The sequence below is a fragment of the Ursus maritimus genome, unplaced genomic scaffold (genome assembly GCF_017311325.1).
Source record: "Ursus maritimus isolate PB19 unplaced genomic scaffold, ASM1731132v1 scaffold_32, whole genome shotgun sequence".
Lineage (NCBI taxonomy): Eukaryota > Metazoa > Chordata > Mammalia > Carnivora > Ursidae > Ursus > Ursus maritimus.
The window spans coordinates 5,473,745-5,488,915 of NW_024425786.1; the positions used below are offsets into that span (position 1 = coordinate 5,473,745).

The 15,171-nt window shown below is 46.1% G+C and overlaps 1 protein-coding gene across 1 annotated transcript in view; it reads left to right on the forward strand.

Moving 5' to 3' along the window:
* Positions 1–15,171, forward strand: part of PER3 (period circadian regulator 3) — a gene marked incomplete at its 5' end in the record, with an annotated part of 31,632 nt that overhangs the window by 126 nt on the left and 16,335 nt on the right. Inside the window, 9 exon segments of the mRNA XM_040645535.1 lie at positions 838–941; positions 2,131–2,170; positions 2,173–2,331; positions 6,515–6,574; positions 8,491–8,616; positions 10,232–10,310; positions 12,049–12,155; positions 12,423–12,530; positions 12,533–12,578. Of these exon segments, the coding sequence (XP_040501469.1) occupies positions 838–941; positions 2,131–2,170; positions 2,173–2,331; positions 6,515–6,574; positions 8,491–8,616; positions 10,232–10,310; positions 12,049–12,155; positions 12,423–12,530; positions 12,533–12,578 (829 nt within the window).

The following is a 15,171-nucleotide window of genomic DNA, read 5'->3' on the forward strand; positions in this document are numbered from 1 at the left end:
TGAGCTGGAGAAAAAGTACAGCCGTGCAAATACATCATTTTGCTCCTAAACATCGGCCAAGCCGGAAGAGTTGTCGGTGTGGTTCTTGGTCCCTGAAGTGTTTTGAGCTTTTTTGGCGCTTGATGCGAGATGAGCAAATCCACAAGGATTCTATTCGTGTCATAGTTTTGCAAATTAGGAACATCAGGAGAACCTCGTTTGTGTAATAGTTTAGGAACTGTTGTTTAGTGACTCTGCCATGTTTTGATGATTTGCTGCAGGAGGGTAGAGTTTAGCACATTTTAAAGACTCACTTTTTAAAGGGGATCGTTGTCTTCTAAGGGCATTGGGGAAAACATACATTTGGCTGAGTACAGCTTGCCTTTCTGGTCATCCACATACTGTCACAGTTCGTTCATGATATATCAGGAATTTGCCATATTAGAAATGCACAGTTGCAAACACCTTTTCCTTTTTATCTCTGACCTTTCTTTTCCAGGGATTTAAAGTACAGGTTTAGCACAGACCTCTGTGATGTCAGGTATGACACACAGTTCCTGAATACGGAAAGTAATATTTCTGCCATGAGCACGTCACATGCATGTACTTGGAATTTGGGGTTATCGTACCTTGTATGGATCTTGCTCCTTGTGATGCAGATCAGAAAATCCTAAAATCCAAAGGCTTATGTGTGTACAACTCTCAGTGTTTCAAGTGAAAGAAGATGATCTGGTTTTGAGGCGGACACGCCGAGGTGTCCTCATCCTAAAAAATAAGCCAACTTCAGTGGTGGTAAAAATGATTTCCTTAAGCTGTCGCTGTCACCGGACCACCTGTTTATTTTCCTGTGTTTCTTAGCAAACAGTGAGTTTTTCCAGACTCTCAGTCAGCGTGGAGCTGTGACCGCATACGGCCTTGAGGAGCTGGCCACGGCTGCTTTGGGGTACACTTCCAAAAACACAGTAAGAATCCACACATTTTGCCGTATCGACCTGGGTGATTTCTCCTAACAACCGTATCTAGATGTAGCTGTTGAAACCTAATACGCGGGAGTTTCAGGAACCACGACGCGAGGCAGACCGTAGCAGCGCGCTGCTGGGGAGACTGTGTAGTTAGTTTCTGCTGCCCTTGCGGGAGCACAGGGGTAAACCCAGGCAGCCGCCCGGGAGCGGTGGTCTGCTGGCCCTCCCTCAAGAGCTGCCCCTGCCTCCTGAGCATCCCTGAGTTCTCTCTAATTAAGAGGGAAAACAAATAAGCTGCAGAGTAACCACCCTCATTTTATTCTAATCTCCGAATCGTTAATTTGTATTTATATCATTCTTGGTTCCAATACTTACTCCCCTTCAAGTTGTAACGACTGGATTTTATAGAACAGGTGAGTTGAGGTGCTGTCGTTTTTCTGTAAAATTTGGGAAGAGACATGTAGTGTATCTTTTTTGAAGCTCTTCCTGTTGGCAGAATCGTTCAGCCTCACGCCTTACTGATGTGATGGAGATTACTTTGTTTTATGTGTAGACGTCACGCTGAAAGATCTTGTAAGATCGGATCGGGAGCTGCCCCTGAGATCACAGTAGTGTTTGTTTTACTGACTGGGGTGTTTGTGGGACCCTAGTGGGTGTGGCGGAGATGGAAGAGACAAGGAAAGGCTTAAGAAAACATTTTCCCTTGAAGATCTTCCAGGTAGAACTAGAGAGGAGGACGTGCCGATGTGGGCAGAGGCAAACGGTGGCCGATTATAAATGTTCTTGCTGTCTGATGCAACAGATAGGAGAAATGATTCTTACGTAGCGAGGCTTGTCAAAGATGGGGTCTTGAAGGAGACTCTTGAGCTTGGTCTTGAAGCCTAGAGTTACGCATTGGTCAAGAGAGGACAGTCCCCTCAGTCTGCACACGAGAAGGAATCCTCAGTCAATATGCTGTACGCACGTTTAGTCGGACGAGCTGGTGTATTGTTTGGTATGGAAATCTGACCTTCAGAAGATAAAATGCAGGTTTGATGACGATCACTAAGGCATATGTCGGAAAATCCTGCTGCCTTTGCAGGATATGTGCGTGCGTGGATCACGTGAGGAGTCTGGAAGAAATTTACCTCTCAGGGAATATTGTTCGCAAGTATCTCAATATTTGCATTTATTTTAAATGCTTTCCTAGGACACCTTTGTGGCAGTGTTTTCATTTCTGTCTGGAGGGTTAGTCACATTTCTGAACAGGCTACTTCAGTCCCGAATTGTAAGAAAGATTTCTTGGAGTCTTCTCACTTTGTGGAACTGCTTGCTCCTCAAGATGTGAGGGTGTTCTGTGCACACACTGGCCCCGCTCAGCTTCCCCCCTGGAACAGCTGGACCCAAAGAGGTAATGGGTCCAATGCTCAGATGTTCACCTTGCCGCATAAAGATCGGTTGCGATCTTTCGGAAGGAGTACCAAAATTAACGTGTTGTTTTGAACCTGCAAACTCTATGGCTTTTTTTATGTCTTTATTTAAAAAGTCAGAATGTGGGGTGCCTGGCTGGCTCCGTCGGTGGAACGTGCAACTCTTGACCTTGAGGTCATGAGTTCGAGCCCCACATTGGGTGTAGAGATGACTAAAAATAAAACTTAAAAAAAAAAAAAAAACAAAGATAAGTAAATAAATAAAAAGTCAGACTGTGTTGGAAACAGCATTTTAAATGCTTCCAATAACAAAGTTCCAGTTGATATGCTTTCATTTAGTCAAGTTAATTTTACAGCTTCTATATCATAAATATGGGTTTTTTTGAAATACGGTGTGACTGCCTGCGTACCGTATGGCGGGTTCATTGTTTAAAGATTCTGTTTTCTCTAAGTTAATAAAATTAAATGTTTTCCCTCTTACATTGACTTCATTATTTCTTTGCTTTGTTTTGGAGATAAACTTCTCATGGTTAGCTCCCCTTCCAGTTTTGCTTCTTCCTAAAAGTTCACGAATCTCATTACTTTGTTTTTCTTCTGAAATGCTTATTTCCCTGAACTGGGCATGCCTCGTACTAGTTTCCTTGGTGACTTTCAATCCTGCGTGATATTTTAAAATGATTCGTTATTTCTTTTTAAAATCACCTTATTATTACTTATTTCACCTTCTTTGTGAAGCGTGTCTTAAAGAGCTTAGCGTAGATCAACCTTTTTCTTTTGATTCCCAGCCCTTTTCTCTAGTTTTTTGGAATTTAAAGTTGATTTGTTTATTATGATAAAAAAAAGAATCCATTAGCAAAATGTACCATCTTAACCATTTTTAAGGGTACAGTTCAGTCGTGTTGGGTACATTGGCATGGATGTGAAACACACCTCCAGAACCTTCTCATCTTGCAAATCGAGGCCCCGGGCCCATCCTGACTTTCTAACGCAGGACGTGGTCCTGTGGGAACAGTCTCGCACACTGCTTTTTTCCATGGCAGACCTTTGCCCCGTCTTTTGTGTGCAGGTCGTGGACGCTTCGGAACGCACACCTGTCTTCCTTGCTTGTTTCCAGCTCTTTCCTGTTCCCCTCACTCAAAAACATTGATTTCATTCCTCTTCCTCTTTCTTGAACACGTATTTTCAACCTTTAACTGTCCATCTGTTTCTCTGCTTTTATTGCCCCCTCGTCCACTCCATAGACATTTACTCAGCAGGCCCCTTGGGCCGGGAGCTGTTCCCGGTGCTGAGATACCGCCGGGAGCAGGGCGGACGGCGCCTTCTGTCCGCCCTCGCGCCTCCCCAGCCGCCTCCCCCCAAGCCCCAGCCCGACGTGGCCTCTGTGGTCTCTGTCTGCTCTTTTCAGCCGTGCTATCTTTGCAAATTACTTATTGCCATGATATTTCCCCAACGTGTAAAAAGGTAATATACCCTGAAATCACTGTTTTGGGGACCTAAGTATTGACTTCCTCCTTAAAGAGATGGTGCTCCTCTTGGCGGCTGCTCGCACTGGGCTTTGCCTCGCACACCTCAGGGATTCCAGCTCTTCTTGAGCCGTTCATGGCCTGGGCCCCTGCTGCCTCCTTCTGCCCTTCCTTTGAGCTCATAGAACATGAAGGGGACAAAGGAAGCTATAAACTCAGCAGTTGTCAGCCTTTGGCCTGGCGTCCGAGCACATTTCCCCTTTGGTTCATTGTACAGGCCTCCCAGAAGGATCTGACCACTGTTTCTTTAGAGCACACTTCCAAAAATCAAGGATTCATCTGCTACAGCTGAGGTGTGGAAATGATAAGGGGCTCACATCACTGTTCGAGATCCCACGGTCTGGCTCTCCGTCCTGCACGACCCCTAGAGAATGCAGTTGAATTCAGGCACCTGGTATCCTCACACAGTGTATGGAAGTCTCTCTTCTGGTAGAATTGCGGTATTTCCTATGTGCAAAGAATTTTAAGCAAGGAATCTGAAGATCTGAGTTTTAAATTGAGTTCTGTCCCTTTAAGAACGAAGGAGGCCATTTAGCTTCTCACGGTGAAGTCATCACCATGTCCTACCAGCGTGCTAACACGGGACTGCTGTGAGAAGCAAGCATGCCAATGGTTGAGAAAGCACTTTCGGTATTTGGAACATTCTGCAACATTAGGGGTCCTCTTTGTTGCTACCATTCTACTGAACGGTTACTGTTTGCCAGGGACTTTTCTTCATGTTTCAGTGGATTGACTAATCTTCCCAAGAACCTTACGAGGTGTGGATACCATCACCGTCCCCAGTTGACAGATAAGGTAACTGTTAGTTTGGGTCTGCTGAGCAGCAAATGCCAAGATAGGGGTAGCTGTGTAAGCCATTGGCTGCGGGGGGTGGTGGGGGAGGAGGGAAGCGGCGCCCTCAGCCCACAGTGCACGTCTGACACCCGGGGAAGAAGCAGGAACAAAGGGGACTGGGGAGGAGGAGGCTTGACCTGCCGCATAGCTGAAAAGACAGCTTGGCCAGGCAGTCAAAGGGAAGTCCAAGCCACAGTCACGCGCCGGGGGAGTCCTGCGTCTCCATGGGATGGTCCCGTCTCAGTACGGCTCTGTGCACGGGCTCTGGGTGGGAACAGCCACAGGAGCAGGGCCCCGGGGCAGCAGCTGTGGCCTGTGGTCAGTTACGTCCCCTGAAGCCGGGAACCACGCCCTTTCTCAGCCACTGCGGTCACTGAGGCACAGAGCTAAGGGACTCACCGAGGTCACACTACCAGTAGGCGTGGAGCCGGGTTTCACCCTGGCGGTGTGAGTCCAGGGTCCTTGCTCGGAGTCAGTGCCCCTCCTGACCGCGTCAGTCCCTGTGCTGGAACCATCAAACAGGGCATCTGTAGTCACACAAAGGTGGGCGTTTGAAAGCGACACCAAGGAATCAGTCCTGTTCATAAAAATCATCTCAAAAAATTAAGAATATTTTTGGAACATCCTTATCTTGCTGTCATTCCTCCGCAGGCTCATCTGAGCCTTTCCTGGGGTGGTTTCGGTGTTAGGGCTGTTGGGTGTCTTAGAGTAATGAATTCAGCGAGCTGACCGCGAGCTGTCAGGACAGTGTTCTGGTTTCAGAACTCCTGGACTGTGACCCCCTAGCGTTCTGAATTCTGATCGTTGGATCCTTGGTGCCTTTGAAACTGGAGTTCTTGCGGTTTAGTTGTTTTTTGTTTTTAATCATGTGCGTTTTCCCTGATGGTTCAGAAGCCCATCTTCTGACTCTTCCTGTGACCCTCTGCTCAGAAGTGCCAAGACCTGGGCCCCGAGCCCTGTCTTGGTTCTTCAGAGTTCTCGTTGTTTATGCTCCTTCAGTGTATGTTTGTAAAACATCTCATTGGTTTTAAGTGTTACCTTGAGTCTTATAACTGAGGATTTCTTCACTCCGGCGAGCAAATGCCCAAAAGATCAATTCAAGGAGCTCTAAGCAGAGGGGAGCTAAATAGTCAACAAACACGTGGGAAGAAAGGTTCAGTCCCTCGATCAAGGCAAACTTAAACATTTCTGAATTACCACTTCACAAATCAATAAAATTAGAGCAGAAATCAATAAAACTGGCACAACCATTGGCATGAGGGTTGTGAGAACGTGTCATTAGAGACCCTGTTGGTACGATCTTCTGTGGATCAGTGTGACACTCCACGGTGAGAGTCATAAGACGATCGTGTCCTCTACAGGCCCCAACTTCAGGGATTTTGTCCAAGGACAGAAAAAAGTGGAAGACGTTTATGTATCCTATACTTGAATACTGTAAGTTGTCCAGATCGGAGGAACGTCCGGACTGTCACAGTGAACTAGAATATGGCCCCCAAAGTAAGTGTGCCCCGGGATTATCGCCTTGACCTGGGAAGGAGGACCACGGGCAGTTTCAGCAGTTCAACGAGGGAAAGCCGCCAGTCCCACGCACCCTCACTGTCTCCCCAAGGGTCCCTACTAGAGTACCGAAGCCCCCTGGAACGTACTGGATGCGGCTCCATCTCAAAGCGAGGGCAGGAGCCCTGTTTGAATCCAGAGTATCTCCTCCTTGCAAGGATAGTTTCTCGTTGGTTTGGGGGTAGCTGGGGTCTTCCTGCGTTGGAGGTGCTGCCCTGGGAGGGGGTGACTAACACTTTGTTTTCCGCAGCATCTCAGTATGAATTCGCTCCGGTGAATCCTTTTTCTGCAGGATCCGGTAAGTCTAGGGGCTTGCGGGGGCCAGGAACGGTGGCTTACACTCTGATTTTATTTGGCCCTTTTTAGATTCTTTTATATTCAGCGAGCGCTGGGTTCTTTCCACAAAAAGTTTGTATTTCAATTGAGAAGAAGCAGCTTACCCTCACAAAATGACTAGATAATAGCACAATCAAGGGGAGGACAGAGAGATCATTCTTAGCCTGGGGATGCTCGCTCGCTCTCTCATGCTCTCATGCTCTCTGTCTCTCTAAGAACTGCTGGATGAGGTTAAGTATACTTTCAAATGCCTACTGTTTGGGGATCTTTTGGTTTTTGTTTGCTTTTTGACTTTTGGTCACATTTAAAATGAATTTTTGAAATTTTACTTTATTTATTTATTTTTTTTTTTTAAGTGAGCTCTGTGCCTAATGTGGGGCTTGAACTTGTGCCCTGGAGATCAAGTCACACACTCTACTGACTGAGCCAACCAGGCACCCCTAACTTTTTAAATTTAAATGACTGTAAAGAAAGTAAGATAGATATGTCTAAGAGAAGGACATAGTGAACTGGAAGAAAACGGACCAAAATTTTAATCGTAGTTGATTTCTGATAGGATTTATTAGTGATATTTTTCTCCTCTGAATTTACTGTGATGTGTTCACGTTACTTTTGCAAGAAGAAGAAAATGTGGTTCAGTGACGTCACGATTGCCTACACGAGTATCGAAGTTACTAAAGGCTCGAGATGTGGAAAACTCAAGCGAAAAGTCCTTCTAATGGATCAGTCAGCACTCCGTGGGGCTGGGGGCCTTGAGCTGATAGCACTCCAGTGCTTGGGGAGGGCTACCCCGGGGAAAGGGGTGCAGGGGGGAGGGCTGTGTTGGTTCATTCAGTCCTTCACAGGTGAGTTGTTATGAAGACCTTAGAACAGTGCTTGCCACGGACTAGGTGCTGTTCGTGTTTGTTTTGCTAGTAAATATATTTGTGTGCCTTCTCTGAGCCAGGCAAGGGTCAGGCCACTCTCTCTTCTCAGTGGCGGAAGCAGGGTCACGGTTGAGAGTGGAGACGCGGGGTGGAGGCCCCAGAGTCTGCCGAGGGGCAAGGAAGGCGGTGGGGGTGGGAGCACCAGTGCACGTGGACGTGGACGTGGACGTGGAGCTTCTAGGCAGCTAAAGACCTCCTGACATGACTTCAAACAACGGTGGGGGAGGCAAGGTGTGACGGGTAGAAACGGGGGAGCGTGGATTCGGTTGTGGCCACGTTGACACTAGGGGGACCATGGTGTATCCAAGGGGAAATGTCCTCTGGGCAGCTGAAGCTATGACACAGGGTGCAAGCCCGGGAGTCGAGCCGCCCCTCCCCAGGGGGTTGCCCCACAGCCAGGGACGGGGCTTGGGGCGCAGTTCCTAACCCTGCTTCCCTGCGCAGGCAGGCGCGTGAGGAGCGCGTCCCCGCACACAGGGCTCTGTGCCCACCAGGCAGTAGCCGAAGCTCCAAGACTAAGTCAGTCCTTCCGGAGAGTGTAGGCAGGGACGGTGGAGAGCTGGCTTTGGGGGCGCGTCATCACAGGGAGCCCTGATTTCTGTCATGTGGTGCTTGGGTTAGACGTGTGAGGTGAGACAGGTAGGGAGGTCACACTGGGAAGTTATGTTTCAGGTCAGAAGAAAAGTCGTGGGGTGGTTAGTTCCATTTTTAACCCACTAAGCTGCTTCTCCATAAATCCCCTTTTTCATTGAATAATGGATGAGTGTAATTATCCTTGGGTATCGAAAATGTAAACTAACATTTCTTTTTAGAATAAACGCATTTAAACATTTTAGATTTGGATTGCTCTCTCTCGGAAGTCACCAAGAAGGCGCCTGTCCTGCCTTGTTTCACGCTGGGCTCCCTGACTGCGTCAGGACTGGTTCCTCGCCCTTTCTGTGCTTTTCAGGGGAGGCCAAGACAGAGCAAGAAAAGCATTACTGCCCATTCTGGATTATCCGCTCTTTAATGCACGTACATAGCCCTACCCAGCCGGAATCGGAGCCCTGCTGCCTCACGCTGGTGGAGGGGATTCACTCTGGTTATGAAGGTAAGTCAGGAGTGTCTGCTTTCAGATGAAGCTCACCTGACAGCACCTCACGTAGGAACATGTGAAAGCCTGTTTACTGCAGCCGCAGAACCAGAAAAGAGCACGTGAGGCTTCACGTCGGCCCTGAACTCTTGGGCATTTAGAGCTGATCTGCCCCGATGTCTGTTTGCTGACCCTGACTTCTCGGTGGTCGTCTCCTTCAAGGTCGGCATGGCCTAAGGGTCTCAGCACAGACTTGGCCACCGATACCTGGTCCTGTGATCGTTTCTGTACTGGTGACTGTCCTGTGGCCTTTGGCTTCTGCCCTGTGTGAAACAAAAGCATGGAACTTGGGGGCACCTGGGTGGCTCAGTCAGTTAAGCACCTGACCCTTGGTTTCAGCTCAGGTCATGATCTTACCAGTTGTGGGATCGAGCCCCGAGTCGGGCTGCATGCCCAGCGGGGAGTCTGCTTGGGATTCTCTCCCTCTGCCTCTCCCCCCCACACACACACACTCTTTCTCTCTCTCAAGTAAATAAATAAATCTTAAAAAAAAAAAAAGAGCATGAAAATTGTTGCACAGCGAGGTCACAAGAATGAATTTATATTTTTTGTGTTCAGGAGGCCCTTGAGTGAAAGCCGTAGTCTCTGTCCTCTGATGGCAGAACGACATTTCCAAATTCCTGTGTTAGTACACAAGCAGCGTCCGTTGATTGTTTGAAATTAAAGTCAGTTCTGCTGTGGCCTGACGTATGCTTTCCCACAAATTACTCTCCCATGCAAGAAAACAAAAAACCAAAACACATATGCACACAAAACCACAGGGCTTAAGGGAAAAATGGGTTTAGGGGCACAACACTCAAAACCTTAACCACATATTAAAAATAAGCCAGGAATCTAATAAAAATAACACAGCTTTACACACATTAAATGGTTAAGAAATACACAAACACTGCAGTACGGGCGTGGCGCCTCCCCTGTGGCTTGGGGCCGTGGGCGGTGGCTCGGGGTCGCGGGCTGCCGCTCCGGGGTTACGGTGGGGGTGGAAGGAAGGCCGTCTGGAGTCAGAAGTGCACGGACGTGTCTCCTGCTATAACACACAGCGCGAGGCAGCCCTAGATGAGGCCGTGCGTGTGTCCGCGTGTTCTTGGGTGACTCCATTCGCCTCTCGCTTCTTGCCGATGAAACTGTGCGTGATTCCAAATCGCTGCATTTTCAACGTGAGACCGTCGAACGGACCGTGCCGGTTTTCTGACACAGATTGAAAATATCCACATCACACTGACACCAAATGCAATGCACTTCGTCGTCCAACCACCAAACACCGCCAGACCCGCTGGGCCTGACCTGTCATTGCCTCCAGCTTTGACTGCGGGGCTGTGGTGAGTAAGCTTTCCGGGCACACAGACTCTATTTAAAATCGGCTTCAGCGGGCATCGCATTTTGACCTAATCAGAATGTAGTTAATAATGACAAGTCTCACGATTTCACCGTAGCCTTGGCTTCTTGAAGGCCAGGCCCCTGAGTGGGATTTCTACCATTTCAGATAGAGGTGTTGTTCCTCTGTATGAAGTGGTCAGCAAAGCGGATGGCTAATTAGATATTTGCCTTTAGCGAGTCTTTCTGTTTTTCATAGCTCCTCGAATCCCGGTGGATAAAAGAATTTTCACCATGACACACACCCCAGGGTGTGTCTTTCTTGAAATAGATGAAAGGTAAGTGCTTCTTTAAGCCTGAAAGAAATTGTGTTTCTGGAAAAAGAAAAATAAGACCATTTACATTATGTTGACATGCCTACCCCTACATGATGAGATGGACGTCTAACCGTTTGCCCGGTTGCTTTCTTAGCTTGAAGCTTATGTTTTCCTGTAAGTATCTTGCACATTATGCTTCTACGGTTTTTAAGTTATATTTGATTTCACAACCGTCTGCTTTAGGTAAGGCAGGAATTATTGTCCCACGTTAACGAGAGGACAGCGACCATGGATATGGTATGTGATTGTCCTCAAAAGGAGACCAGAACTTGAACTCTGGCCTCCAGTTCCCGTGCCAGCATGATTTCCACCAGACACGTGCTTCCCTAAACACCTTTGACGAAATGTTTATTAGTCTGAAGTGAGGAGGCAAAGAAAAGGAAAATAAGAACTGATTTTTTTTTTTGGTGCAGCTGAGTTTACTTAATTTAAAGCATCATCAGTCATTTTGAACTTATGTCTTTTCTACTTTTTTTTCATATTTTAGTGGTCTTACTTAAAGATTAGTGGTGGTAGATAGCAGTTGTTGCTTATTGTTGTTTTTTAAATACTTTTATTTGGAAAATAAACATTGTTTTCCCCTGATGAGTACCCTCTGTTTCCCCCCATGGTGTTTTTTGTTTTTTTTTAAGATTTTATTTATTTATTTGACAGAGAGAGAGACAGCCAGCGAGAGAGGGAACACAAGCAGGGGGAGTGGGAGAGGAAGAAGCAGGCTTCCAGAAGAAGAGCCTGATGTGGGGCTCGATCCCAGAACGCAGGGATCACGCCCTGAGCCAAAGGCAGACGCTTAAAGACTGAGCCGCCCAGGCGCCCGCCCCATGTTTATTTTTGAATTTTACTTATTGGTGAAATCTGGAAATCGGGGGCTCAGTGCACCGTGGTGCACAGAAGTGTAAAGCAACAAAGTCAGAATGGCTGGTACAGTTATGATAGTTATTAATTTTGATTTTTGAAAAATCTTAACATCTGAAAATAGGTTTATTTAATAATAGATACCCTGAAACTAAACAGTAGTTGGTGAAATACTTTGCATCATGGAGTCTGTAGAGAGTAAGAACATTTAGTTGCAAATATCCTGGTAATGGCTTAAATTTATTGCATTGGAAATGTTTGTGAATTTGTGCGCAGAGAAGACATTTATGGAGTCAGTTTTTTCTAAGTCATCCTGAAGGCTCTGCATTCACCGCTCTCCCGTGAAGCTCCATCCTGCACATGTCTTTGTGTTCCTGGCGTCTACTGGTTATTACCTTCTGGGAAACACTGTTTCTGTGCACTTTTAATCGTGCTGGATAAATCTGTAGCCTGCTTTATTCACTTAACACCATAAGCATTCTTCTGCCCTATGATGTGATCTTTGTAAACTTTTTAAATGGGGAAGGGGGCGTCAGAGACCCCTGAGGAACTTGCTAAAAATACGGATTCCTCATCTTACCCCAGAAACTTTGATTTGGTGAGGCTGTGAATCATTTTCTAGCAAGTTCCATAGGCAACTTTGACATAACATGTCCAGTGCCTGGCATTTCTTAGATTATGGAACCATATCCCCATGGCTCCTTTTATAAATGCTGGAATGACATCTTTTGCATACCTTTTTTTTCATATTTAGGACTAAGTAAGGAAGTATTGTTTAAAGCGTATAAAGGCTGAAAATGACTTGCTGCGTGTAACGTGCTGTCTGTGCTGTGTCTCTACCCAGAGCGGGGCCTCTGCTGGGTTACCTACGTCAGGATCTGATGGGAACGTCTGTCTTAGCATTTCTGCACCCAGAGGATCGTTCTCTCATGCTCGCTGTACACCAGAAAGGTCAGGACCTGCCTCTTTATAGGAGGAAGTATTTCTGTAACCACTCATCCGCTCTAATTTTTCAATTCATTTCTTGTTAGGTCTTCTCCTTAGCTCTTAATCACTAGAGCTCAGCCTTTAACAGGTGAGCACTCTGGGGAGATGCTCAAACAGTTTTTTTTCTATTTTGACATTCTGAAAAAATTAAAAATAAATGCCTAGAAAAAGACATTTGCAATAAATATCGGCATGAAATAAATTCTCATCTCGTCGTATTATCTTATATAGTCTCAAAGTACGCAGGCCACCCTCCCTTTGAACACTCACCCATTCGATTTTGTACTCAAAACGGAGATGACATCGTCCTGGACTCCAGCTGGTCCAGCTTTGTGAACCCGTGAGCTGGAAGGTGTCTTTCATCATGGGTGGGCATAAAGTTTGAACGTAAGTTGGTCAGTGCTCATGGTTTTAGAAGACCCTTTTTACCAGATAGCATTCTGCCCCCCACTGACTCCCTTCGACTCAGTTGACACATAAACTAAATAAAGAACAGATTTTTTTTTTAAAGTGCTTTTGGAAGACTGGCAGTGTGTGTCAAGAACCTTGAAAGATTTCTACCTCTTTGACCTCATGATTCCCTTATGGAAATAGTCTAAGGAGATATGCCTCGATACGAAGATAGCTTTATAATGAAAAGACATATTTTGCACCATTGTTCAATCATACTGGTGGACCTCGAGTAGCTTATATGTCGATCATTAAGTATGTCCTAGACTATTCGTTTGACATGTTGTATTACTGGTCAAAGGAAGTTTTTGCAAAGATTACATAACATGAGAAATTGATATATATTAGATTTAAAAAGCAGCATACGAAATTGTTTATACCATCTGAATATAAACGTGTTCAAATACACACAAACACTGTGAAGTAGGAGAAAGAAGAAGAAAGGAAATAAGATACAGATTTTGGCTATTTGTAGGGTAATGGGATAAAGGGGTTTTTGGGTTTTTTGTTTTTTGTTTTTTTGCCTTTTCTGTATTTTAAACTTCTCTTTAGTGACCACGTAAAACTTTTTATATCTGCTTCTGTTGTCAAATTCCACTTATTTGTGTCCATTTTATCCAATCTTTATTTTTAAAAAGTAGATTCTTTAGTTTTTGTTTTCTTGCCAACACAGCTGCCTCAAGCCTGTTTGATTACTGCTACCTATCCATGTACCAGAAACTTCCGAAATGGGTCTAGAACAAACTGGCCCGCCGCTCTTGTCGCCTAAAATACTCCCAGTCCCTTGACGTTTTGTTTAAAATTTAAAATTGACCTTGTAGTTTTCTCAGCTGGGCCTTGGGTTCCCCTGTGGTATCGCTTTTGGGTTTTTTTAGCATGGAGACTCTACTTAACTCTTTAGAATCATGCTGAGATTGAGAAATTATGTCTTTTGGGTTCCGCTGTACAGCGTTGTGCACATAAGCATAAAACTGAGAACAGTTGGTCTACCAATAAGACCTGCTGTCGCATCTTAATACTATAATAGAGGATACTCAGCCATGGTGAGAGACTGTCCCAAGGTCCTCCTATGTCTTTGTGCTCTGGGGTTTGGCCTCTGAGCAGAGCAGTTCTGGATCCCTAATGGGAGAAATGGGCTCCTTGCTGCCCTAACTCAAGAGGCCAGTTTGTGCTCGAAAACTAATGTAATAACGAGGATAAGAAATATGACTTCCATGTCAGTGTTATTCATGTTGGTCAGAAAGGACTTTTTTTTCCCGGTAGGAAAATCTGTGGGGAAATGAAAGTAAAATCAGGTGGTTGCTTAGTATGACTACAGGAAACCCCAGAGCAAGTGTGATTGCTTTCATGAAGTGTCCCTCTGGGTGTCTGTCGATCGGTCTGCATGCCCTCCCCGTCAGTGCCAGAGCCATGTCCTAGATGCCCCAAATGTCCTTTTGGTTTGGTTACACAATGTGTGAAATTAACTGATAATATAAGTACTCATGGTGTTTGCAGCTTAAAAAAAAAATTATACCAGTATTTGCATCTCAGTTTCTGGGATTATGTGAGGGAAAAACTTAGAGTCTAGTAAGCATTCATCGCTCTTGTAAAATAATCGTCCATTATATTCATCCAACTGTTTTAACGAGTACTTACAGATCACCTGCTGAGCTGGACTTTGTGCTAGACCCCGAGACCAAGATGGTAGACCACACAGACATCATCCCCACCGTCCTGGGGCCCACAGTGCTGTGGGAGAGCCAGGACCTAGAAATGGCGTGTGTGGAATGGAGTTTTGGCAAGTGTGAGGTTGAAATGGGAAGAGTGAGGGGGAACAGTGAGGGTGTTCAGCGGGGAACCTAGCCACCTCTCGTGGGTGGCAGGTGATGTGCTGTTACCTCTCGTCCTACAGATAATAGCCATGTACTCGACAAAAGAGTAACTTTCGCAGAGGTCCTTTGAGGAGGAGGTTGGGAAGTGGAGAACAGAACCGGTTTTCTCCCTGACCCCTCAAGCAGCGTCCTTCCATAGCCAGTGGCCTAGCGCTGCACGGCATTTGCCACTTTCTGGTCAAGGCTGCGTCTCCATAGCCTGCACGTTCGTCAGCTTGAGTTACGTGATTACTGACTAAAGATACAACCTGGCTTTGTAGAAAGTTTCACAGACAAGACCAGATCTCATAACACAAAGCAGTTGGTTCTATTTCCATTCCAGAATTTCACTTGAAAAACAAACCCAAACGTTTCTGGAAGGTATTCAAGCTCATAGTGCATGGACAGATTTATCATGGGTCAGATGTACCTTACCCCAGATTGCTCCTTCACTGATGGATTCATTCTTGTATGTGCCAGGCACTGTTGGAGGCACCAGAGAGGTGAACACAGCAGGCCAGAGAGCCTGACCCCACAGAGCTCACATGCCAGTGGGAAGCTGGGGGGCACAGGCAGCAGATGGGCCAAGGGGGTGCCACGTACAGTGTGTCAGGCAGTGCACTCAAGCACAGTTTGCCCTGAACATTCCACATGCACCATGCTGTGCTGATAACTTG